Source organism: Enoplosus armatus, chromosome 21, assembly GCF_043641665.1.
Source record: "Enoplosus armatus isolate fEnoArm2 chromosome 21, fEnoArm2.hap1, whole genome shotgun sequence".
NCBI lineage: Eukaryota > Metazoa > Chordata > Actinopteri > Centrarchiformes > Enoplosidae > Enoplosus > Enoplosus armatus.
In genome coordinates this window covers 11341110-11368003 of record NC_092200.1, presented here as the reverse complement: position 1 = coordinate 11368003, position 26894 = coordinate 11341110, and the positions used below count along the sequence as shown (strand labels likewise).

General features: G+C 41.6%; 1 protein-coding gene across 1 annotated transcript; it reads left to right on the top strand.

Moving 5' to 3' along the window:
* The first annotated feature begins 211 nt into the window (after positions 1-211).
* mtrr (5-methyltetrahydrofolate-homocysteine methyltransferase reductase) lies at positions 212-22828 on the top strand. Its single transcript, XM_070928058.1, has 15 exons — positions 212-244; positions 761-905; positions 1094-1247; positions 1430-1547; positions 1676-2183; positions 2262-2375; positions 2463-2619; positions 2744-2832; positions 5138-5318; positions 9072-9114; positions 11799-11979; positions 12692-12810; positions 17243-17335; positions 20208-20411; positions 21895-22828. Exons 2-15 carry the CDS (start codon positions 762-764, stop codon positions 22037-22039), a joined length of 2250 nt encoding a protein of 749 aa, XP_070784159.1. The 5' UTR covers positions 212-244; position 761; the 3' UTR covers positions 22040-22828.
* The last annotated feature ends 4066 nt before the right edge of the window (positions 22829-26894 follow it).

The following is a 26894-nucleotide window of genomic DNA, read 5'->3' as shown; positions in this document are numbered from 1 at the left end:
TAAACAATTTTCTGTCCAGAATGACAACACATAATTAACTAAACTGTCATGGAAAGATCCCGAAAAATAATTACAAGCTTTTCATACAGAACATTTTTAGAGTAGAACAGAAAATATATTTTTTTAATAATGTGGTTTCTTCCGATCACGTTCAATCTCAGGCTGTGCCCTGATCTCGCGGGATATTCATTAAATTCCATGGGAAGGACTGGACTGTGAGATTTCCCACTACTGTCCGGAAAAGGTAGATAATATTTTTTCCGAGAACTTCACACATCCTTTATATCGGCTTCTAATTATATTTCAGTGTCTTTGAAATAGGATAACTTTAGCCCACATCCGGGGATCAGATTTTGGCAAGAGGGTTTGTTAGTTGTCAGTTATTACTAACATTTAGCTAAACACATGCTTTCTCTCAAACTCTGCTATCTATATGACGTGGTTGCTTTTATATTTAGCGTTAGATATGAAAAGATAAATAACATGCTCGAATCCGCGTGTACTTGATGCTGGCAACATCAAAACTGACGCAACGTCCGGGAACTTTATGGTGGTGTTCAGGGTTGTTACGGATCACAATGTTGCGAAAGGTTTTCTGTGGCAGTCTATCTGGAGCCTGTCAAAATTTGTAGTATGTCGGTAAACAAGCTCGACAACTGAATACTGTGAATTTCACCCCAATAGCAGTTGCCTTGACTTAGTCCATCTCTGTATTGTTTCTATCTACAAAGTGTTTACGTTGTTTTTTTGGACTCTCGAGCATGCCCTGTGAAGTGAAGTCTCGGATCGTGGTTCTGTACGGGTCTCAGAAGGGCCAAGCCCAGTCCATAGCAGAAGGGGTAGCTGAGGTGGCGGAGGAGCACGGACTAGTGGCTGAGCTCAGCTGCTTGAACCACAATGAGAAGGTAGCTCTTGCACATTATGATCGTTTTAGTTGAAGCAGAGCTGCAAAGCCCCTCTTCTTCTGCATGACACACAATAGCACATCAATACTATCTTAGTGCCTGATGATTTTGTCGATATTAATGTAATGTGTTTTCACATCGACTAGTGGAAATACCAGTTGCTGATTAATCATATATACTGGTTCCAGTACAATTTGGAGATGGAGAATGCCCCAGTGGTCCTTATTGTGTCTACTACTGGAGATGGGGAACCGCCAGACAATGCCCTCCAATTTGTAAGGCGCATCAAGAAGAAGACCCTTTCCACTGACCACTATAAACACCTTTGCTATGCACTTTTAGGTAAATTCTATTATGAAGGTCTGGTAGCTTTTCTTTTTCTTTTTTTTGCAGTTTATCTGTCAATATGGGGAACCAGATTTGAAAACACATAATCATTACAATGCAGAGCACTGCACAGTGTTTACTGTCTGAACAGTTGCTGGCTTGAGAAATCATCATCTGTTTTCCTCTGTCTGCTCCAGCTTTAGGAGACACAAATTATGCAAATTTCTGCAATGGTGGGAAGACAATTGAGCGTCGTCTACAGGAACTTGGAGCCAAACAATTCTATGCAACGGGATATGCAGATGATGGTGTAGGGTAAGTTCTGCAGAGAAAATAAAGTATAGACATACAACTTTCAGCGTTTGGCCTTTAACCTACCCACTCTTTTTCTCTTCTTGTTATTACACTGCCGTGTATGATCTTTTGGACTTTGCTCTCTCCAGGCTCGAGGTGGTTGTGGACCCCTGGCTTGAAGGACTGTGGCAGGCAATCAAAGCAGCCTTATCAAAAATGGCTTCTGATCAGACTGATTACTTGAAAGGAGAAGCAGGGGATGCACCAAACGAAACTCCTGATTCATCCATACCAGATATCCAACTAAACCTCTTAAGCATCACTGATCGCCAGAACTGCGAGTCGGTCAGTGGACATACGGTCTCCAAATCTGCATCCCCATCATCTTCAGCTTCTGCTACACAGACTGCTGTTTCTGATCTCAGGCCAGCTTCTCCTGCAGGGAGTCCTGGGTTGGCATCCCTGCCTCATGGTTCTGCCAGTGTTTTTACACCAGCACCGGAGACACAGACCGGGGATGCTGGAGTTCCCCAGGTTGCGTTGGCAGCCTCACTGAAATGCTCCCTGCCGCCGCTGTCTGAGTCCTCTCTGAATGTTCCTGCTCTGCCTCCTCCCTACCTGGATGTCTCTCTTCAGGAGGTGGACGCTATGGAACAGGTGAGGAATGATACTACCAGCAATAAAACCAGTGTTCGTTCCATATTGCACCCTTCACTCATAAATGTTTTCTTTCAGATTGTTGGACCTTTAAACAAAGAGACTCTTCATGAGGTTCCCGTGTCCAGGGCAGTTCAGCTGACCAGAGGAGATTCAGTCAAGATGATCATTCTCTTAGAGCTGGACATCTGTGTAAGCTTGACCGAATAATGTCCATTTAAACCTGCTGTATGAATTTAGATAGAGTCTGAACATTAGATGCTTCTTTTTCATTCTTAGGCTGACCCGATGATGACCTATCAGCCAGGGGATTCGTTTGATGTATTCTGCCCAAACAGGGTCACTGAGGTTGAGGACATGCTCCACAGATTGGGCCTTCATGACCAGAGGAACCACCGAGTACACATTTCGCTACGAAAAGACACTAAGAAAAAAGGTGCACCAGTCAAACCATTTTAACAAGACGCCCAATGCACTTGTAACAGAGCATTTTTCCAAAAGATTCTTGTGTTTGTGACATTCATACTTACCCTATTATGTTCTTTCCTCACTGGTTATAGGCGCCCAGGTGCCGTCCTACATCCCCCAGAACATTTCTCTGCTGTACCTGCTCACATGGTGTCTAGAGATCAGAAGTGTTCCTAAGAAGGTAGTGTATGTACAAACTTACTTTGTAAATTGCACTGGCCCAACCACTTTTTGATGTGACATCCCACTAGTTGTTTTCGTGTATCAGCATAAGGACAGGGAAGACATGCTGTCTCCAGCTAAAGCACACTGCTTTTCTTTGTGTTGTCTAAAAGCTTGGAGAAAGGTGTATTGTATGTCATGATGAAGTGCAATTATATTTGGACATGCATGTTCCCATTTTATTTGTATGATGCTTTACTTACTGAACAAGTATATGGGTACTCAAATAGTCTACCAGGACAGGGTCTGGACCCAAAAGATTGGTTCATAGTTCGGTTTGATAAGCTCAGGCGAGACTGAATTAAGTGTAGGTCCTTGGCTTTTTCAGTGGGCTGAGGCCCTGCAGCTGAGGTTAACACATTTCGTGTGTGGAAATGTAAAATGGCCACAGTCTTGAGTCAAGTCAGGTCAAGTAAATTTTATTTATATAGCCCAATATCACAAATCACAATTTGGCTCAAGGGGCATTACAATCTGTACAGCATACGACACCCTCTGTCTTTAGCTGGGAATGATACACTATATACACTATATATACTATATATACTATACTGTACTATTACTGTAGCAACAGTGGCTAACTTCCTGTACTCCTTGTCCTGTTTCTAATTTCCATCTCTCAAATGATAAAATTGCAGCCTGATTTTTACTTGGCAAGTTAAATTCATTATTTAATAAAATGATTATAGTCTCACCAAAATGAAAGCCATTCATTTCCCTTTGGTGTGAGCTGCATCAGTAGTTTACTGTTCTTTGTAAAAAGGACACTGATTGACAAAAAGAAGACAATTTGTAAAAAGTCCAAATATGGAAGCAATCTATTTGCTTGTTAACAAATACAACCTTTTAAGTTTTGCTCAGCATGCAGCTTTGCTTAAAGCACACAATTACTTATTTTGCTTTTAAACATCTAAAAAAGTAAAGATATGTTATGCAGTCATTGTCAAGACGTTGCTTGGTCAGTAGGATGAATTAAGAGACATTAGGGAAACCGTAGGCCTAATTTCTGCCCTGATTTTGTTAGAGAAGCTTTCCAAATCAAATTGATAATGTGTCAGAAAGATCTAGTCCATCCTAATTGTAACATTTACCATCAGTTCAGTTCCCTGCTGTACATAAGACTTCATTTTCTTCTCTGTGTTATTAAATTCCTGCACAAAAATGGATTGTTTCAGGTCAAACTGTTGTCTCCAGACTTACGAGGCAGTAAGAGTTTCATTTTACGACACCTTTCTATGTAATTCGAGCAGTTACTCTGTTTCACTAAAGCATTTACAACACCTACAATCTTTATACTCCATGATTTTTAGGATAGTGAAAGATAATCGCCTCTGCCTCATAGTAAGTATAATTCCCAATAATATACATAACAGCATCAAATACAGAAAGATATACTCTACATGTCCTGGCTTGTCTTTTCTGCTGAGACAAATATGAATGTTATTACTGAAGCTATCCAGACACCATGTCAGATACAAACACTATTTTTTGGTACTAGTCAAATGGTGGTGAAGTGCTGCCTGTACAGGATGGATTGGAGGATTGGGATAATAATTCTTCCAGTGCAAGTTACAAGAATGTGCCACTAATCTCGCCATACATGCCCTCATAAACTATAATGAATCTCTGAAATTAAACCGAACATTTAGGCACGACAAATATTCAGAAGTCATGATTACTGTATCGGAGTGATTGATGGTTGCGGAATAAAGGAAAATCACTCCTAAAGTTGTTGAGGAGTTGCATTTTAATATTTCTTCCTGATCCTTTGAAAACCAGCTTACAACAACATTAAGAATAATTGATGAAATGTTAGCTTGTCTCCTGCAAATTTAACATATTAATTGATTGCGTTCATTAATCTTGATGAATTTGTTTAAGGATTAAAATAATGCCTCTTTGCCTCTAATTTCTCAGTAGCCAACAATATGACAATTATACTGGAGCTGAGCAGAAAGTGCATTGTGTGTAATAAAATGGCTGTACTCCATCACTGGGCTGGAGTCGAGGTCTACATCTACGGTTTTTATTTACCTAGAAAATGAACAAAGACATGCATTTTTATATGGCCTGTGTGCAGTGTGGCATTGAAGTTTGACCTTCTGCAGTGCTAGAAAACATATTAAATGCCTCTCCTTTTTATAGCTGTGAATGGACACCTAAGTCACAAAAACTGAAGAAAATCATGACCATTGCTGCTGATGGAGGTGCACAACAGCTTCAAGTGACTTTACATCCCATTTCTGTCTTTGTCTCTCTGTCAGGCATTTCTGCGAGCGCTGGTGGAGCATACGGGGGACAACATGCAGAGGAGGAGACTGCAGGAGCTCTGCAGTAAACAGGGCACCGCAGACTACAACCTGTATGTGAGAGACCCGAGCCTCAGCGCTTCGGAGCTTCTCGCTGCCTTCCCATCCTGCTCGCCGCCTCTCAGCCTCCTCATAGGTCAGAGCGCCTGCTGTTATCTCTGTCAGTCAGTCAGTCATGAGGTCCAAAATTCTATAAGTCCATAATAATCAGGGTTATCGGGTAAAAAACATCCTTGCTAGATGCATTACATAACAGGCTGCTTGAGAACCACTCTGAAGTACAAAATCTGATCAAACATCACATAATTTTTTTTTTTATCATTTATCTATTCCTTAATCTTCCAGACACATAGCAAATTGGTACATTTTATGCGTAACATTTAGATGCACGTTTAATTAAATGTAGGCTTTTATGTTGCCTGGAGCAATTGGGGAATTGCAGTGATTAACACGAGTTTGGGATTTAGACTGCACCTGTACAAAGTATCAGAGGAATGAATGACTTCAGAACTATTTATTTCACTTTTGAAAAGACCCCAGGTTATGTCAAGTCTGTCTTCTGGATTTGTTTTTCAGACAGGTTCGTCTGTCTGGATCATTCTCGTCCAGTAGGGGTCACTGTAGCCCCAGTAAAGCCAGCTCTGTGAGCCCAGTCTCCAGGCTGATTTTGTCAGAGCATTTAATTATACTGAATGGTCAGACAGTGTACATCAGAGGGCTCCCCAAAGGATCAACGCTCATTTCCTTGTCTCATTTTTAAGTACATGTGGCCCCAATATGGTTTTTGTGCCACAGTTTCTGTGAATAGAAAGGCAGTATTGTAGCTGCAAGTCGAGATATTTTCTCAGTTTATTCATCATTTCCCTCCCTGCTAATAACATTGATCATTTTTCGCTGCTGTCGGCCATCTATGACGTCCCTCCTTTGACCCTTTGAGCCAACTGTCAGTAGAAAACTAACATTTTCTCTCGGATCATTAAGATAGCTGGCCGGTCACTCAGTATAGATCTAATAAGCTTTGACTGAAACTTACCAGACAGTGAAATTAGTTGGCTACAGCTTTACATACAAGTTGAGTTGTCCTCTAAAACAGCTGTGTCACAGCTCTTGATCTACCCCAGTGTCAGTTATTTTTGGTCTACTTGCCATCCGCAGCACCTTTTTCAGTGGTGAACTGATGCAGAAATTGGGAATCGCGAAAAAATCGTGCCCTCGTGAAAAATGTGGTGTTGGAGGCCCTTCAGGGCAGCAGCTGTTATTTAGGGGACTGGGGGCCATTTACTGGGGAGCCAATGAGCTTTGCAAGGACACAAGTGCACGGGGTCAGCTCGGATCATAGGTTAATGGTCAACTCTGACTCAGTTAAAGTGCACTGCTGCATTTTTTGCGTCGTTCTTGGTTCATTACCTCGGCCGAAGGGGAGGTGTTTGCTGATCAGAGTTTATGCTGCTGTACACTAACTATAAATAATGAGGCGAGATGTGTCTGAGCCCAGATATCTTTGGCCAAGTGCAGACTGCGTGTAAAAGTAAATGCTGGGTGTAAATTGAGAAAGATACCTGCTTCCCAGAGTCAGCTCTCTTGTTATATGGGCCATTGTTTCACATAGCGTGTCAGATGAAAACTTTGGGGTCATAGCCCCGGGGAGCTGAATGCTGTCCATGAGCATCTTTTTCAATTTACTTTACCGCAGGGCTCAAATGAAATTGTACCAGGGTGCAGTTTATTTTTTTCTTTAGCTCGTTTTTGACCTGTGGAAGAAAGTAAAGCAAACGAAAGTAAAGTCAAGCAAAGCAAATGTCCCCCTGTGCTCCCCCTCTCTTCAGAAATTTCTGAAATTTACAACAAAGTTTCCTGGTCATAGAGAATGCACTGCATATCACATATAAGTCCATCTTCATTCATTTAAGATATATTAAAATGCCATGGAACACTTTTAAATGGTTTAGGAAAACCATGAGCTTGCAGGTCCTTTTCTCAGAAGTATCTGGAAATTAGCATTTGTAGGCTATTAAAAAAAAGAAAAACCTTCCCAAGGAGAATTCTTCATAATGCTTTAATGCTAACAACCTCCCTAATTCTCTCCCAATTCCATCTGCAGCCAAAGAAACTATCTATATTTCTTAAGTAGTATAACTTTTATGTTCAACCACATTGGTGTCTCATTTTTCCCCCCACTAAAATGGTACCTCTGCATATAAATTGCGGCACAGAGAGACTTTTGAGATGGAATAGATTATATTGTTGTGCAGTATGATCGATGATACCCCTGAAATGATCATTTCTGAAAACATAGCGGGGACCCTGGGACTGTATTCTTTTGCAACAGAGACCCTTTTTTTGAAATGCATATTTTAAGATGTATCCTCAAGCCACTCGCTGCTGCAACAACAACAACAAAAAAAAAGCTTTGCACTCAGAGGTTTTAAAAGTGATATATCCTTTGTATCCACCAGCACTATCATCATGGTGCAGTGATGTGAGATGATGGATTGATTGTCCTCTGTTTCGGACATGTGCTGTCACTCTGTGATAGAAAGGCAGGAACTCGAGCACCGTGCAGCTGCAGAGGATTGTGTTAACGTACATGATACACCATCTGATGGAGAGGTGTGTGTTTCCACTGCTGGATATGTTGCATGTGATGATTAGTCCAAAAAGATTTTGCCCTTCGGGGGTGTACTTACTGAGAAACATGAATTCCATCGCTTTGCAGCTTAGTCCTGATTCATTCTTAAGATTTATTTACAAAAGAGTTGTATCTACTTCTTAGGCATATTGATTATAACAAAGCAAGGCCGGTGTGTAATCTTGGCTCTCCTTGTAAATTTGCCTGGCCCCCAGTCCCTAATACATTTTGAGCCTCTGTGTCTGAACATTTGAACTTCTTTTTCAGAATAAAAGACCGACATACGATCTAGTTCCAACATTGAGTGGTGAAATACTCGATCTCTACTGGGCAAATAAAGATCTTTACTTAAATTATAAACAACATAACTTTCTGTACCAAATTCTATTATCTAATAATGAAGCGTTAGTCTTGAGCCTGTTTTTCCTTTTACTATCTGAGTGAATTTGGATGAAATTTTAGTAGAAGGCTGCTGTTGGGGCAAGGCCAGCGTTTTTGCTCAAAACCTTCTTTCAAACTTACTTTTAAGTGTTTCATGCATCACCATTTAAAAAAAACAAACAAAAACAAAAACCCCTCAGCCCAAAGAGATGAAATGGACGTCAAAGGGAAGAGCAACACCCAGAGCTGTTTAGATGTCAGAGAAATCCAGAAAGAGAGGAGAGAGCAGATTTAGTCCAGCTGTTTGTCTTTCCAAGCAATTTAGCAGAAGAATGTGTTATTGTAAGGCCTCAGCTGCTACATATGGTGCAGCTTTACTTTTCCAGGTTCATCTATCACCAAGATACAAATGAAATGTAAGGGATTACATAGCAAGCACATCACACAACTCTCAATCACTCTTTTTGCCCCCATCTAATAGTCGGTGGTGGTCAAAAGTTATCTCTAACTCTTATAAGTTTTCCTGATTTCTCTGACACATCCTCGCAGATGCAATGCACACTACATATTACCCAAAAGAGGGCACCTTCATGGCTGGCATTGAAATAAGGTCTGCATAAGCAATCTGTTTCCTACTGGCTCCACATCTGGACACTTGGGATTCCATAACCCTGAGTTTGTAATTTCATAAATATAGAAGTGTGTCCTAGAAACAAGACTGTAACCTGGGTGGCGGTTACTGAGGATAGATTGGTAGGTAGGACGTCTCAATGGGCTGAAATGACTTTCGCTTATTTTGTCTCCTCTCTGTCATGGGTGCCTGTGTAACAAAATCTTAGTGAAGCAGCAGGATGATCGACAGTTGTGCTTGCCTTTCAGAGCATTTGCCGAAACTGCAGCCCAGGCCTTATTCAGCAGCCAGGTAAGGTGACAGAAAAATAAGAATGCAGCCTGCATTTTTCTACTGCATGAACCTTTGCACAAATGTGCTCTTATGGCATCCTTCCTTTGGAATAACAAGTATCCATGTGTACGTATGTCTGGCTTATTCTCACCACATCATCGTGGAGGCTTCCTAATTCCTACTGGTTTTTCCTAGCTGCACAATACGTATACATTTGGATATGGAAATGGTGGCAACAAGCAGTGAATTACATTACTCTCCTTTTTTATCTTGTTGTAATGGTGATAATATGTGAGTTATGGAAATGGTATGGGAATAATAGATAAATCTCATTTATTTGAAGATGGAGTTCTTTTGTCATTTACACAAGTGCAACAGAAATATGACCTCCCTTCCTCTCAGTTGTTTAGGTAGTTAAATACCCCTGATTCATTCTACTCAGGGGTCTCTTGCACAGCCTTCTTTTTCCAAATTGATTGTATTCTTAATAATGACGAAGATAGAAAGAATATTTCTGAAAATCATATTGCATTTATTACAAATACATCAGAAAATCCAGACAATGTGCGGCCTAAATGGCAACATGATGGCCAAATAGAAATTGACAAAGAGGACTGAATATGTTTTTGTCTCTTCATAAATATTCATATATTTTATGACCTAAGTTCGTTCTTTTCAAGATGCTGCATAGGATGCATTATACCCCAGAGCAGATGCATAAGACTAACAGTGAAATGCCATTTTTATGTGGTGTTGTAAGAAGAAAAGAGGTAATTTTATGGATATATTTTTAACCCTCAACTTCATTTTGGGAATCTGTTTTATTCCTGTGCATGCATCATGATGTATCACTAAATCCTCCTGTTTATTAGGTACTACGAGAGCAAAACAGTCAAGTTCGCATGATACAATATGTGTTGATCTCGCAGTATTGGCAGCTAGGAAATGCATTACTTTCCTCTGGAGAGCTGCTTTTTTTGCCAGCTCCTTCACAGTGGCAGTTTGAGCTTTCAAATGATCTGACATTTGATGGGCTTTATTATAACATCAAAGGGAAGCTCCATGAATAATGAATAATAAATAAAGTGTGGCAATTTTGTAGACATTTAGAAACAATTTAAAAAAGAAACAAAGTGATAGTAATAATTATTATTTTGGTATGTATGCGTGTGTCTGTCTAAGTTTGTCATGGATTCCCATTGTAGTCTAGGGTCCAGGCCACTGTTTTTGTTGAAAGGGGTATTTGTAGATGTTATTCCCTAATAAGCTCAACGGTGGGTGAAAAAACATGCACAAATGAATGGACTGTAAATATTGTATAGCCTTTAGCTGGCTGTGCTTAGTTTAAATAGACTCAAGTGTTCCTTATTTTTGCCTCACTTTGCCAGTCATTGATCTGCTCTTCCTGTTAAGCTAGCACCCATTAGGTTTGCTTTAAAGCTGATGTGGAACAGCAACATCTAACGCAATGTCAAAACTTCTCCGCTCCTCTCATTAGTCCCTCACTTAGCTGCTTGTGTGTGTGTGTGTGTGTGTGTGTGTGTGTGTGTGTGTTTGGGAACGGACAGCAGAGACGGTGGCTGTAGTTTATCAGATGGTGCAGAGACATTAGAGGCCTGCATTATTGATGCTGTGGTCAATAGAGGTCTCCAGTGGCCCACAGGAACTGGAGAGTGAAGGATGAGAGAGCGTGAGAGTTCCTCAGTCGGCAGTGAAGAGTGGAACAGAGAGGAGGGAGAGGCAGTTTTATTGAAGCAAGACAGACAGAAAGATGGGTTTTTTTCCTCCCTCCTAGTAGTATTTTTTTTTTGTCTTCTATAGTCAGGGTGTTGAGAGATTGTGGAGTAGCTCAACTATTTTGAAAAAATGGACATTATGATTTGATAAAAAATACATACAGTAGCTATATCCATGTATTCATGTTAAGGAAAACAAACACACAAATAGGAATACAAATTGGTGTGATATTAACCTTCTATATAGGCTATGTATAATAAGCTACTAGCAACAATGAGCTGTCTGCACGAAACCAGTGGTCAGTTGTAACACCTGTTGTGATGGATTCCATAAAACGTTATCACGCAAACAGAGACATAGAAATTGTTGGCTGAAAGTAATGGAGGAACTTATGGAGTAGCTTTAGTTCAGTAACAGTAACAGTTGAAATAGTTAGCTAATAGGTAGCTCGAAATAATGGATAAATAGTTAAAATAGTGAGCTAAAAGTGATGATTAAATAATTAATAGCATCCACTTTCAAAAGAACATATTTAACCTAGAACATGATGGTGGTGTTGATGAAGGGGACATGAGCTCATCTGACAGGGCTTTGGGGGTCCGTCAGACAAAAAAGGTTGGGAATTACAAATTATAATTTAGCACATTTCAATGTCATGTCCATATTTGTGACTGGCGTGGCATCAAATATCTATCCTTGTTACTTTGATCAACTAGATTCTTCTAAAGCTGGTTTGTGTGAATCATTTGTTGGAGCCTTCTTTTCTATTCTTGAGAATGTATCCTCTCGCGTAATGCTTCTGCTTTTTCTGTGCTCTGATGTTCTCCCTCTGCTTCTGTATTTCACTCTACTTTTCACTTCATCTCCCTGCTTGTCACTTGTCTGTATGCCTTGCACACACACTGTTGTTCCCCTCCAACTCTGTCATCCTCCATCTCAAACTCTCCGTGGTCCCATCTCTATAGCTCCTGTCTTAGGCACCCAGGAAAGCTGCATTTTGTCTTCAACACGGTAGAGTTCCCAGCATGCTCTGGGCGGCCTGCGGGGAGGCGAGGCTTGTGTACTGGTTGGCTGTTTGACCTCATCAATCCTGTCCTGGTTTTCCCTGGGAAGGCTGAATCCTCCGGCTGCCTGGCTCTGCCAAAGGTAATGAGTACACTGCAAAATGGAGAGCTGAAACTAGATTGTGCAAATGTGTGAACTCTTGGTCTTGGTTCATATATTTCTTGGTCTTGGCTGATAAGTGCTCATATTTGCGAGTACAAGTGCTGTAATAGTTTCAACCCCCCACACATTGGGAGAAAAATCTAAAACATGTACGCCTCCTGGCTAGGTTGAAATCCTGCTATGCCGTACTTTGCCATCCCTTCTTTGTCTTTGTCTTAGTTTTGTTTCAATAAAAATGCCAAGAGAGCTGGGCTGCCCGTTCTCCTTCAAATATTACAGTTCAGGAGGTTCTTGAGTAAAATAGAGAGCAAGTGTGGAGCAGAATATCAGATAATTATGCAGTGTCTCCATGAAACTGCAGAACGCAAGGCATTAGGGATTCAACCTGTTTCTACTACATGTTTTAGACTGCTCTGGAAACTCAGTTTTAATGTGTGGACACCAAAAAAAAAAGAACAAGCTTTGGGCCAGTTGTGTGTTCTTAATTAAAGAATTAATTTAAATTAAAGCAAGTAAAGCCTCTCTACCACAGACTCTATGGATTCCAGCTGGAGCTCATCAGTTTCCCTATTAGTATGTCTTAGAATATTAAGTAAATCAATTAATAGATTGGTAAACCCGCGGTGGCTTCTCAGCATTGTTGTAATTACTCTCATTATTTTAAATGCTTGCTAATTGCCTCTGACCCTAGATCCATGTGAGTTTGAGACCCAACTGCTCCTTTCGGCCGCCCTCTGACCTGTCGGTGCCCTTCATAATGGTCGGACCGGGAACAGGAGTTGCTCCCTTCATTGGCTTCCTCCAGCAAAGGTATGGCAAATTTTATAAAGTGGGAGAGACATGGTAGACATTTTGCAAATGTCTCCTTCAAGAGGAATCAAGTGTATGTGGTAATGTACTTGATGTTGCACATGTTAAAAGATGTGCTGCTGAAGTAGGTCAGCTAAATGTTCATGTCAAGCCTCAGAAACATGCAGGTTATATACTGATCGGTGCACCGCGTGATGCAGATAAAATTCTGCACCTAGTAATGAATATTCACATTGTTCAAGTGATGTTAAGTGCGCTTCATCTATGCATATTTCCAAGTAATCTGTGGAGACAATTAAATGAGACCCTGCTCAAAGCCGATAAAAGTCCACGTCGTGTACATCTCATAAGGCATAATAAATCTAGCGGCGAGGGCTGTGATCACGTCAGGGATTATTTCACATGCTTCACTTGTCTCAACAGGAATAAATTTGGCCCTCTGCATGCAGACGTTTTATGACTTGGCCTGTAATGAAGAGCCAGGAGTCAAAGCAGCGCAAGGAGCGTTATTGATTTGAAAGTAAAAGTCCAGTAGGTGGTGGCCTCGTTGTTGGAGTAAATCATTGCTTGTAATTGCTGAAGAGGTGGTGTGCGGATATTGACTGTTAGCTGAGTATGTACGTTCTCGCCAGCTTGTTAAACCGCTGCTGTAAGTCTTAAATTGCTTGACGAGTGCTATCATTTGGTAGAAAACGAGACATGTTGTTGGACTTTCTGAGGTTCTGAATTGACGGCTTAATCAAGGTTGCAAGAGGATGACCTGTCAGAAGGAATTAATGTGGATGAGGCGTCTCTACGCAGGCTCGTGCCTGTGTGTTGAACCAGACCCACAGCCACCGTGGCTTGTTAGAAAGCGGCGTAAGCCTTTTTTCATCAGACTGACATGTCTAACTCTTGGGTGGCTTTGTATGAATGAGGTTGCGCCCCAGTCAACTCCAATTGTCTCGAAATCCCTCGTCTGCCCTGTTGTGGCGGGTGGCGTCAGCAGTTGATTGCACGGAGAGGTGACACGGCGCCGACTGAAGTGATGGCGGTGGTGGATTGTCTGCAGCAGATTCAGGGGAGGATGAGTGGTCATCTGGGGTGAGAGGTGTTTGTGCCTTTGGGATGCAGGAGTACTGAAGATAGCGCTCGTTTTTCGGACTAAACTAGTTACACCACTCGCAGACAGACTCCTCTTGTTAAGGATCAAGGTTGAGCCAGAGGGACGGTGGTGGGAGGCAGTGATATGAACGTATCAGTCTCACTTTGATCCTTACAGTGGTACCCAAACATTGCTCTCTAAAATCTAAGCTATCAAAATACACATTGAAGTGTTTTATTAAGGGTCCGTCTTGTAGACCTGCATGTCAGTACAAGCAAAACACTTGATTGATTTAGGAAGGCTTTGTTTCATAATGCAACAACCACAACCTCATCAAATGCATCCTTGAGAGATCAATGTTAGATTTCTTTTTCATTTTCAAAATGTATTTTATGAAATTTCAAATATTTCTTCACTGGCAGAGTATAAACTCATACGAACCAATTCATCAGCTCGATGGTCTCCTCAGTCCCCGCTCCCTCTCTGTGTCTCTCATCCTCCCCCCTGCCAGCTGCGTATTGTGCTGGAGGATTGTAAAAACCTGTCATGGTGCACGGCATTATACAGAATCTAACTTGAGATTCCAAACAAAGCCTCTGCGGCTGACGCTGCACTCTGATAGGAGATAACAATCACCAGTTTGTCAACGGGACACCGTATCTGCCTCCAGGCCCAAGAAGGGTCCTGTTAGCAACAAAACAACATGGGGACACTTCGATCTTCCTACACCCCCCCCCCCCTTCCACCCCCGCTGTTAATCGATGGCTGTTTTCAAAAGTATTTTGTACGAGTTTGTATCGCTGGTAACAAGTGGAAGAAGAGTCTGTAAAGGTCAGAGGCTCACTTGGTGGTACCAGGAGATTTTAATAAGCCCCCCCCAGTAGTCTGGTATTGATTGCTGTGGTTTGCGTGGAAGGATTTTATGGAGAATGTGATTTTCAGTATCTTTCTATTTAGCTGGGAGCAGTGACAGTTAAACAAATATTGTATTTTAACTGAGTGGTTAGCCTTAATCTCCTGAACAGCTCTAACAAGCTTTTCCTTTGGAAAAAAATCAGTTTTCTCAGTTTAATTTTTAGGTTTGCCAGCAGGCACACTTGGCACATTCAATATGACAACTTTTATTAAAGTTTGTGTGTTTGTGTGAGCAAATACTGAGCTTCCATTTATCAGGCTAACCAGACAGCTGATTACAATTAGGCTACAGCATCTTGCTACTCAGAATTGTCCTGTATTATGAAAACATTTTGAATACAGCATGTTGAATGTATAATGTGTGTGTAATTCTGCAATGTAATTCCAGTGATTAAGCCTCTAGCTGTTGTTGTATTTAGGCTTTTTTTGTTGTTGTCCTTGTTGTATTTTTATGCCTAAAAAGCCACTCTGCATCTCTTGCACGGAGCTGCAAAGAAAACGGATGAAAGATATGAGATAATTGGGATGTTTACCAAGTCTTCACCTCAGCTTTCCTTGCCGTTTCCCCCTCCTGCTGATCATCTGAATGGTGCTGAAAGGCAACCGCTTCTGATTTCGACCCCAAATGGAGTGCTCTGTAGATGCTGCCTTCCCCCTGGGATTGTATTGCAGGCTGTTATAGTGTGGGTATTTGATGTGATGTGATTTGTATTCAGAGAAAGGCACCGGTGTGGTCTGCTCAGAGTGGAATCCAGGTTTTTCATATTGGTATTGATCCCTTTAGGGCAGGCGGCGAGAGGAGAGTGAGACGAGCCCACTAAAATGAGTTTACTTGAGGCTGTTTGCAGATCAGAAGAATCTCGTCCAGGATGCTAATGGATGGGATCTGAGCGTTAGGATCAAGTCAGCCAGACGGCTCTGTTACTGGGCCCCATTCACAGACATAAAGTTCAAACAAACTTCTTCTCCAAAGCCATTTTTATTAACTGGTCAACCTCTCATTTAATTAATGAGGGCGAGGCTTTGTTTCAGTATTCACAATCAGACTTTTGCTTTGATTTGTGTTTTTTCACTAAAGCTAATTAATGTAGAGCTGCAACTAACGATTGGTTCATCTGTTCATTATTTAAAAAAATATCATGAATATGTTAATCCATATAGAAAAAAAATTGGCCATCACAATATTTGAGGTTGCTCGCTTTTTAGAAGCTGAAACCAGCAAATTACATTTTTGCTCAATAAATGACTTCAGCCAGCGACTCTCAAACTTTTTGTCACGCCTCCCTTTAGAAGCAGAAAAACAGCCCTGTCCTCATGCCCTTGTTAACCAATTTTAATTTAGTCCAACCAATATTAGGGACATTTTACACTCGGTAATTTCGCTGTTTTGTGTGAAAACCATATCAGACACAAATCATTATTCAAAACAGAGTATTTTTATAAGTATATATAAATAGTTTCTATCACTCAAACTAATCTTCAACTGAACTTTGAATTTCAGGGCTAAATTAGTGTATTAACACACATAAGCATGAGAGTTGGCTGCCCTTTTTTATTTTGTGACTTCTGGAAAACAGAAAGCATGATTCAGTCTGTTGGTGAATATCAAAGGGTGGGGTTCAGGGGAAGCAGCACCTTATCCTCGGAGTGCAGCAGAGCAGCACAAAGGGCCCAGTCTCAATGCCGCTCTGTGGCATTCCTCAGCCCCTCGTCGTGGTAGGTCACTTCAACACCCCTCTCTCTTTTCTCACCCCCGTCTCCCCCCTCCCCCCTCCCCCCTCCCTTGAGACTGGGGTAACAGATAACGCGGGGCTCTTTAGAGAGTCAGCTGACTGATGGCATCATGAAAGGTTGGGGGTCAGCTGTTGTTATCTGGCAAAGAGCTGTCACCTTTGCAGCAGGTGTGCTGCACAGATACTGACATCCTCAGAGCTGCTTTGTGCCGCTGCGTTGCCATTGCCTGCAAAGGATTCTGGGAGCTTTGCCAAACTCCCTAGCCACAAGAGGAATCACTTTTGCAGGAGCTTTTTTTTTTTGCACTGAAGCACAGTTGGACACACACACACACACACACACACACACACACACACACACACACACACACACACACACACACACAGTGTACACGAAACACACACCCACACACAAAGCACAAGCCCTAGTTTCATTTTCAGTAACTGTTTATAGTGATGGGATCTATCCTTCTGTTTGGGTGAAATTTGATAATACATATAATGTCCTCGCTGCAGCACGCACAGTCGTTTCCGTGCATTAGGCAATTGTGGCACTCGGTGTACTGTCATTGCAGGCAGTGCTTAATGGTGTCACTACTCTTCTTTAACCTCTGCTGAGAGGAAGGACTCCCTCTCCTCCATCTGGTCTGGTCGTCTGTTAGTATTGATTGACCGCTAACATCCGTTGTTTGACTTTCAGAGAGAAGGAGAGGCAGGAGAACCCCGGGGCCACATTTGGTGAGACCTGGCTGTTCTTTGGTTGTCGCCACAGAGACCAAGACTACCTGTTCAGGTAAGCTGTGTTTATTTTTTCAGTTCTTTCAGAGAGTTATTATTATCATTCAACTCTGAGTTTCTCCTCTGCTCGTTGGTTTGGTTTTATGGCCTGCAGCTTTACTGTTTAGGTTCAGATGTATTGAAAAAAACAAAAGTTCTAAAAATCTGCTGTACGCTAACTGCCTAGCAGCAAACAGCAGACAGAAACGTTGGACGGTGAACATAGTGTAGCATTTAGCAGCTAAAGTGCTAAATCATTTCCTCATGAGTCGGTGGAGACCAAACGGAGCTAAAAGGAGGGTGAATATTGGACTTACATTTGTCAGCTGGCCAGAAGCACAACCTCAAATGAATGCTACTGTTGTTCTGTGTGGCTGAATATGTGAAAAAAGAAAAAGCTACTGTTTGCTCACAAGTTTGCCATGTAAACTGAAAAGGTGATGATATGTCAACAATTTGTTTCCGGTGCCCCCGAGTGGCCAAAAGAAAATCGATAACTGCAGCTTTGAAGTTGTTGAAAGCTAAACGTGAATAGATTTGATCAGTGCTAGATGCAGATTTGATAAAATGCAAATGAACCCTACTGTTTATTACCTGGAGAGTTTTTTGGTTTAGTGCTCAACACTGACACAAAGCTGTATTCTAGACAGGAGCCGAAGGGGGGCAGTGTTTTCTTCTGAAAAAAATAATTGAATCCAACTAAACTGTATTAATTATAATTATACAACCTTGGGTCTTGGGTTGAGCTCTTGTTTTGTTAAAGCATTGTAAACTGAAATCAACCTGACATCATTGCTCTGATCAGTTTGCTTTGGCTTTACTCTCTCCTGACACTAATTGATCGGCTCTTGCTGGTATCAGCAGCACACGAGCACTCGATGCTGGTACACTGATCGAGTTCTTATGCAGGATTAAATAGTGTGAATGGATTAGCATCCTTAATCACACAAGAATAGATCACAGAGGATGTTGTTTGTTCCCCTTTTTTCCCCCTCTATCCCTCAGTTAAATACCAACTCACAGGCAGGTAGTGGGCGGCGTTTGTTCACAGTGTGGGCTTCTCTGATGAACACCCCCACAGTGTTGACCAAAGCGATTAGTGTGTGTTTTATGAGCCACCCGTGAAGACTTGTACTCAATTTAAATAGGTTAGCAGAATGAGAACAACATACCTGCAGTTGAATTGCCTGCCTGCATTCATCTCTGCTGGATTTCTCTTAATTTGAGTTAAGTCTGCTGCTCCGCATAGTTTCTGGCATTTTTTAATGTCCCAGATTTTTAAAGAAAAGTTCAAGTTGCTGTAAGTAGGGGGTTGAAATGTGAACTTGCACAAATATAGCATGTTTATGCTTATAAATATTACAAAATGTTGAGACAGGATGTAACTCTCCGGTGGTGTTCTGAATTTTCCACCAGCAGCAAAAAACAAACAAGGCTTGCGATGCACCTCAATCAGCTGCAGCACTTAACATCCCTGTGAGAGGCTGATGCCAATCTGCCTGCTTGTCACATTAAGCCTGTCCTCCCCTCCATTGCACTTATCCTTTTCCCCTACATCCGATTCCTCTGCCTCTTTACGGCCAGTGATTTCATGCCGTAGGGGAAACATAACTGCAAGGCCTGCTGGGTTCACCTTAGCTTGTTATGTTTATAAACACACAGAGGAGTCTGGCACATTTTTTTTGCTCTGTTGTGTTTTTCTATGAAGTCAGCTGTCCTTTGTAATCCGCCAACCATCACACGGTTATCAATCTGTGATGATTCATATCCAGACGTCAAATGAACAAGACTCCGCCGTCCTTCTCCTTGTTATTCATGTTGCTGCTCTCATGTGTTCAAACAGACTTTGTAATCGCACGTCTCGGTCAAAAGAATTAGATTTTTTTTAATGACTCTGTCTCCAGTGAAAGGGATGATGATAAACATTTCAGGAGCTGTGTTTCACGTAGAACAAAGACAACAACACTCATTTCTCCCTTTAGTATTCACACCGCAACGTCTGTGTGTTATTGGAAAATGTCTTATTTTAGTCTAGGGGTTACTGCAAAACACAGACCCCCGAGGCGAAGACCTTCACCCATGATCTCGGAGCTGTGGCTTGTTATGAGTGTGTGTGCGCGGTTGTCTCCGTGTGTGTTTCTGCTCATTCCGACTGCTTAACTTTAAAGAAGATGCTCCGAGCCACAGTAAACCCTTACTCCCTCACCACCTTCCTCTTTCCTTCCCTTCCAATAGCACCCCAGGCCCTGTAAAAAAGAAACCACACACTGAGGCAGAAGGAGTAGTTGGCAAGCAAACCACAGATAGGGAGCTTGGTTACACCCAACTGCAAGGCTGGGAGGATTGATTGTAAAAAATATGCGAGTGACTCAACTTGCTTATGAACTCCATATTTGTTTTGCACTTCCATCGTTAAACAAAATAAATTGGTTGTGTGGCACAGTTTTGCTCAGACCTTTTGCCCATCAGTGTTCTGTTTCATCGAGCTCGGCAGGTTTTATTTGTTCTAAAGAAATGTTCTGGGGGTCACACAGTATGTCTTGTGAGGCGGTTGAAGCTTTTGCTAAATATCTTAGAGATTGTTGTGTGTGTGTCTCAGTATGAAAACCCTGTTGAATACTTGGCATTAATAGGCTATCAGTTTCAACATTTATTTCTCAGTATGCATGTATTTTTCTCCCACAAGTTTGCTCTACCATTCACTATCACGTGATCCTTTCTCCACATTAGCTTTTGAATCTTGGCTCTGCTGATTCTAGCTTTGGAAAGACTTTTCACTAATTTATCCACAAATCAGGAACAAGATTAATAAAGAATAACCTTGTACGAAATTGGATTTTATTATGAAATGTTTGGATGTGTCTCTGCAATCCTTCTCCTTGTTCCAGAGAGGAGCTGGAGGGCTTTGTGTCCAGCGGTACCCTGAGCCACCTCAAGGTGTGTTTCTCCAGAGACGACCTGGAGGAGGAGGAGCAGCAGGAGGCCAACGTCTCAGCAGCACGACCCAGATACGTCCAACACAACCTGCTACGCAACAGCAAACACATCACTGACATTCTGCTCAAACAGAACGGTTACCTCTATGTCTGCGGGTAAGACTGACACTGATAGTAATAATAATTCAGTTGTATTTTTCCTGAGTGATATTAGCTATTTTTCACCCTGCTTCACATTTATACCAGTGTCTACCCGGCATGGTTGTGTCATGAAAGGACTGCAGAGCATCTCATTCACAGCTCTTTTCTGCACTCTATGTTTGCATGCCTGGTCTATTTTTTGTCAGATTGCCGTACATCTCTGAAGCCTTAAATTTCCCTGTAAATCTGTGTAGATGCCTTTCTTTGTTCACAATCGACGGAAAATGTATAGTTAAGCATACATTTCATGTGTATGGTAAAACCTTCATTTAACCAGGAGGTCTCTTGAAATACATGATGTATTTTACAAAAGTGGCAGTGTGGAGTATTTCCCATGTAGTACAGACATGCAGTATGGAACAGACTGTGTAAATACTAAAGATTACCCATATTGATGATCAGGTCTGATCCTAGATTGGCTTTAAAGATGAGAAGGTGCATATGAATCTTCCTCTGTATTTCCAGTGAGGTCCATCCTGTTAACATATACAAATCACAGTAAAGTATTTCACAACAATGTACAAATATAGGCCATGAACCTACATGACATGAGAATATAATCTCTATTTCTACAAATATTGTTTTATCAATGACTATCAAAATAACTGATAAGCTATTTTACAGGGTTTTCTTTCAGGAATAAATGATATCTTAGAAGAGAGAGTGAGAGACAAAAAACCCTCCATATCTTACTGCTAAAGAACAAACAGCTTGAAGACACACTGCCGTGACGCAACCAAGCTGCATCCAGTGCCAAGTGCAGCTGCCGATATCACCTTCACCTAACTCGCTCTGCTTTGAGGCAAGGCACTCAATTCATAAAAAAATAACTAAAGGTGTTGAAGTGTGTTGCTTAAAAGCAAGTTAGCATTTTTCTTTTAATCTGAGCATAATCGCAAGCAACTTTCGCTCATAACTTTACTTCTTTAACTCCTTTGCTACTGCTGACCTCACACTGATGCAACATCTTGTACTGTACAGTCTGTAGCATGTGTGGTGTATACATACATACATACATACCCACCTTTTCCCCCGCTTTCCATATCACAGCACATTGTTTCAGTCAGTGCAAAGACAACAAGTCAAGTTATGTCATTTGTACAGCTCTATATCATCTTTCTCCTCTCTCATCACTGCCAGGCCGCAGCCTTCCCTCACCTTTCAGTAAATGATCTTTGAAACATCTGAAACAGTGTGAATTCCTCCGAGTCAAAGAATATCACTTCAGGTCCACAGGATGATGAATATCCCCCAATATGCTGCAACAGCAAGATACAAACTTCAGCAATTTCCTTCCAGGATGCACTCCTGGACTGGCAGCACCAGCTGCTTTTACAAAATATGGACTTGCCGCTGTGCTTAGACACACGCATAACCCGCCTGTTGATTGCATTGCTCTTTTTTTCTATAATATATTCATACTCTTTTTCTTCACCAGAGATGCTAAGAACATGGCTAAAGACGTGAACGACACTCTGATGGAGATGATCAAAACAGAGCTTCAGGCTGACCAACTGGATGCCATGAAGAGACTGGCAGGGCTGAGGGAGGAGAAACGCTACTTACAGGACATCTGGGGTTGACAGCGGGTGACGAGATAAGGGCATTTTGCTGGATCCACTGGGCTTTTTTACACCTTCAAATAAAAAAATAAAAAAATCAGCGTGCTCAGCTGTAACCTCTAGAACCATAAAATTGTGGGATGCTGAATCCCAGAGTTGCTTTACACCACCCAACGCTACCAGGATGGAATGTAGCATGCTGACCTGGGGATATCGGTTCACTACATCATCTTCGGTTTTGCTGTGTGAACAGAAATGACCTTGATCAGGGCAATAGTGCTGGAGATTGGTCCTGCCGTGTGAAAATGCTTTTAGTGTAGACAAGCCGCCTCCATTCGTCCTGTCTGGGGAAAAGGCATTGGCAAAGGCTTTGATGGAGTGATTTTGATGAGACTCGGAGTGGAATATCGCTCCAACCTAAATGGAAACAGCACAGCAATCTGTAGTTCTTTAACAACACACACACAGCAAATTGTTTATTGTCATTCAGGGGGAAAGAAACCATTTTTGCGATATTGAGTTATTTTTGTTTTTTTGAATGTACCAAGCCACCTCTGTATGCACCACAGTTTTACAGTTTCTGTAAATGAAGTCCTTGGAGATGAGGACAGAACATTATACTGTGTTAAATTAGTACAGGGAATCTCAATGATAATGCGCGCTCTAAATGTCTGTCTGCCCCACTCGACTGCCAGTTTGGAGACGGTGAACTCCAACTTTTCTAAGACCTGCAAACCCGACTAAAATCTCACAAACTGTGGTTAAAGCAAACACAACTGTGCCTTGTGTGATCAGGAATTAAAAGACATTTCAGCGTAAACTATTGCTTTTCTTTTGTTGTGCACACGGGTGTGTTTGTAGATGACCTTACACACATGTATTTGCGGACTATGTTTTCTTGGCAATGGAAATCATTTGGGAGCTAATGAACTCTGATGGATTGCGAGTGATAGTTTTATTTAAATTTGGAGATAATTTGATTGTTCAAGGTGACTTGATCGTCAGAAGGTGAAGGCGTACTCTGCTAATTGAAGAGTTTTTGCAATGGACTTCTTAGCACAGCGCAGTGCCCCAGAGAGAGGCATCTCAGAATTAAATCTTCTAACAGCAGTCTTTTTATTTATCCTCTTGTAGGGAGGGGAGAGAAAAACATGTTTACAACCTCCACCGCCTGCGCCGTAGATGACACCCCCATTCGCTACATTTTTGAGCAGAGTAAACAAAACATTCACTGTCGCCGAAAACAATCCCTGATGGTGAATAATTGGTTTAATACAGTGTAGTTGAAGGTAGCGCTGTCCTCGTGTTTGTCCAGGCGGAGCCGGGTGCATCTCCTCGCCCTCATCTCTCAGTGTCCTGCTGCTTCGCCAAGTCACAGGAACAGAGGAGGACAAAATCAAAATAATGATGCTGTGTGCGCCTAACGGCACCACTGACCTCATCTCACACACACATGATGATACATTTAATGCAAGACTCCACTTTGTTGTCAGAGAAATTACAACAACTTGCATGCGTGCTCTAACAAGAAGGAAAGTTTCATCGTAAGCGTGGTCATTATTAGTGAATAATTGTAGAACCATGAACTCCACAGCTGCACTTCCCTTATTTACCTACACTATTAACATGCCCTCATGTCCATTTAAAAAATGACCTCAGCCATAAGACGGAGAGCCTGCCGGCTGCTTATGTCACCCTGACCACCTAGGACTGATGAAGTTTTAAATTATGTCTTCATAATTAAAAAGGTTCACAGTGGCAGTTTTGTCCCGCAGCGAAAGGGAAAGACGGAGCTGAGGAGATTGTCAGGAATAAATCAGAGCGCTGGAGGTCAGCGCGACCGCAGAATAGTAGCACCTCCATGATAGATACCCCCTTGTTAAGAAGGGCTTAAATGAAGCAGAAAGATGTGTGTTGAAGATAATGACTGCTATTATGGACGTGTTGAGTGAGCCAAGTGGGGAGATGCACTTTATGTCAATGAGCTCAGATGATTTTAGAAGGACCTGCTTAACATACGGCTTCTTGGTGCAGAAGTAGTAAGTGGTGATGATGAGGAGAGTAACTGGAACCTCCCACGCTCTCCCTTCCCTGAGCTCTGCAAGGGCGCCTTAATTAGGCGAGTGACAATATGTCCAATTCATTTCTCTGTGCGTGTATACAATGTAGTGGTAGTTTTAGGAGTAAACAGCAAGTAGAAACCAGGTTTTTGTCCCTTATGGCTAAACTTTGGGACGTTCGAGTTTGCAAACATCTATGTAACTGTGTGTGGGAAGATACAACTACTAAATGGAAGTTTCCATACAGAGGGATGGCTTAGTTTCATTGAAATTTGACCAATATTTATTCCAATATTCCAGTTTGTGTCGGAAGGATGAAGTTTCCATTCAGTGTGAAAGCTGTGCTACAGTGGGTTAGTGCTGTCAGCAGTAAGCTTCATCTTCTCCAAGTTCTTCCCTCACTTGTATTTTGTCATTAAAAAGGACACTTCCACTTTGTCTCCGCTGTTCTCAGTCTGCAGTCAATGACCCAGGAATGTCAACTCAGCTCTTTGGTGTGGCATTGATGACAGACCTACTAGCACACACACATACACATCACATAGACATGCTCTCCAGAGTCCCAGCTGTGCACAAACACTTCAGCTTCAGCATCTGTCAGGAGTGCTGGAGGAAAATCTATGTTTTTCTAAAAAGGCTGCAGCGCTTCTATTGAGTTTCCTGTTTTCAGTGTGAGATACCAGTGTTGTTCTGGTCTCTGTTTATTGATGGAGCAGGAGAGATACCCCTGCTTCCGATTCGGCAGAACAAACATTTGCTGTAATTGATGCTGACAGGAGGAGAAAGTATTCGATAAGAAAGTATTGTCCCAGAGGGTTTATGGAAGTATTTCTGTTAGATACAACTGGCCAAGGAAACGGTACTGTAAAAATATAAGAATAACTTTTAAATATGTAACCACTGACATATTACATGTCACCTGTTTAAGACCCCCCCCCCCCCCCCCACCAGCCAGGTACTATATGTCCAAATTAATTAAGTAGAAAGTGCTTGGCTCATCAAATGTCTGAATGATGTTTCAGCGATGTTTGGTTGGGCATTTTTAAACTTGGATGGATGAACACTTAGCAGAATTTATTCCCTCCTCAGTCCTCACAGCCATAATGACTTATGCAAATTGGAGGTTAAGTGCTGAGATGAGACTGTTCAGTGAAAAAAAAGGGGTGCGTGTGCAACCAAGATGGAAGTATGGAAGGATAAACTGTGCACTTGACATTTGCTTTTATTTGTTGTGTGGGATATGCTGAGCGCGTGTTACCATGGAGCTCAATCAATACGTCCTACTCTGTAGATATCTGTATATAAAAATGCACATGAAGAAGTCGAAACAGATTCTCTACATGCTTTGTTTGCCGTAGTGCATCTGTACAGTTACTGTGGAGACACATATAAAGACAGATACATATTTTGCACAATGAGTCAACAAAATATCTAAATAATAATACAGAAGGAATCTAGCACAGGTATCATTGCACTATGAGCACAATAAATTGCCATTCCAGTCATTGTTTTCAATGTGACTAGGCTTCTAGTCTTTATAGAGGCATCTGAAAGGTAATGACATCGTTTTCACCCCAAATCTTTTCATCGTCCTCTTGATAAAAACTCCACCGTGGCACCAGTGACTGTCCTAATCTTACCCAGTGCCTGATAAGCAGCCGTGAGCCGTCTGGTGAGTGGGGCTCATCAGTGGCAGATTAATGTCCAGCTGTACGTCCCGGCACCACGCTGTGAAAGGGATGAACAAAGGGAGGCAGAAAAGTAGAATGACATTGTAAAGAGTGGAAGATGAACTGTTAGGACGTGGAAATTGGGTAAAATGTAGAGAAGGAGCAGAGATTGAGAGAGGCGTATATATACGAAAAAACAATTTTCCTCTGAGGAGAGAAGGATGAGCAGATAAGGGTGAGGATAAAATGGTGAATGACAACAGGTACAGGTAGGAGTGCAGTGGGAAAATGTAAGAGGTCCCTGACTCTGAATTTATTACCATGCTTTCTGTGCAGCGGGAGGTGAACCAGGGTGAGTTACAACATCACCTGACCCTTTTTCAGAATTGACTCCTGTGGAGATGGCCTCAGAGTCACCCCACAACACTCTCACACATTGGACATTAATAAAAAATACACCACAAACTGGCGGTTCTCTTGCGTAACAAGGGTCCAAGAGCAATGTAAAAAGTTTATACCTTCATCAAACAAGAGGTGATATATAGCCCCTGAGGCAAAAGAATGCATTAAGGATGTATTTAAAAATGAGCAGCGGTTTGTGTGATTAATCATCTTCCCATAACGTGACAACCCATGTGCATGTAATGGGACAGCTGGGATTTCGCTCAGTAATTACTATTTTATTGAAAAATCTATATGTACGAAGAGCAATTACACAGGTTACAGCATAAACTGTTTGTATTGCAGTATATCAGTGTTCAAGGCAAATCATGCATCAACAGAGGAATTATGTTTTCTGTTCATTTGAGAGATTGGGCATTAAATGAATTTGATATGCAGAGATGTATAATACACATGTATTAAAAGAGGAGATTAAAAACTGCAAAACACCTCAGGGAAAACAAACTGCTGTAAAAAAACAAAAAACAAAAACCCAAACAAACAGACTTTTAGTCCACCTGAAATATAAAGTTTTAAACTACTTGGATACAGTTTGTTAGTTTGAGGGTCCAGTTGAATTGATATGCAGTCTCCGCTGGTTGGCATAGCAACCTCACAGTAACAACAATCTCCAAGAAATAGAAATAAAAAAGATTTAAGCTTTAGAGGTGCTGGTAGGCAGATTTTGTGTTTTGTGTGCAGAAG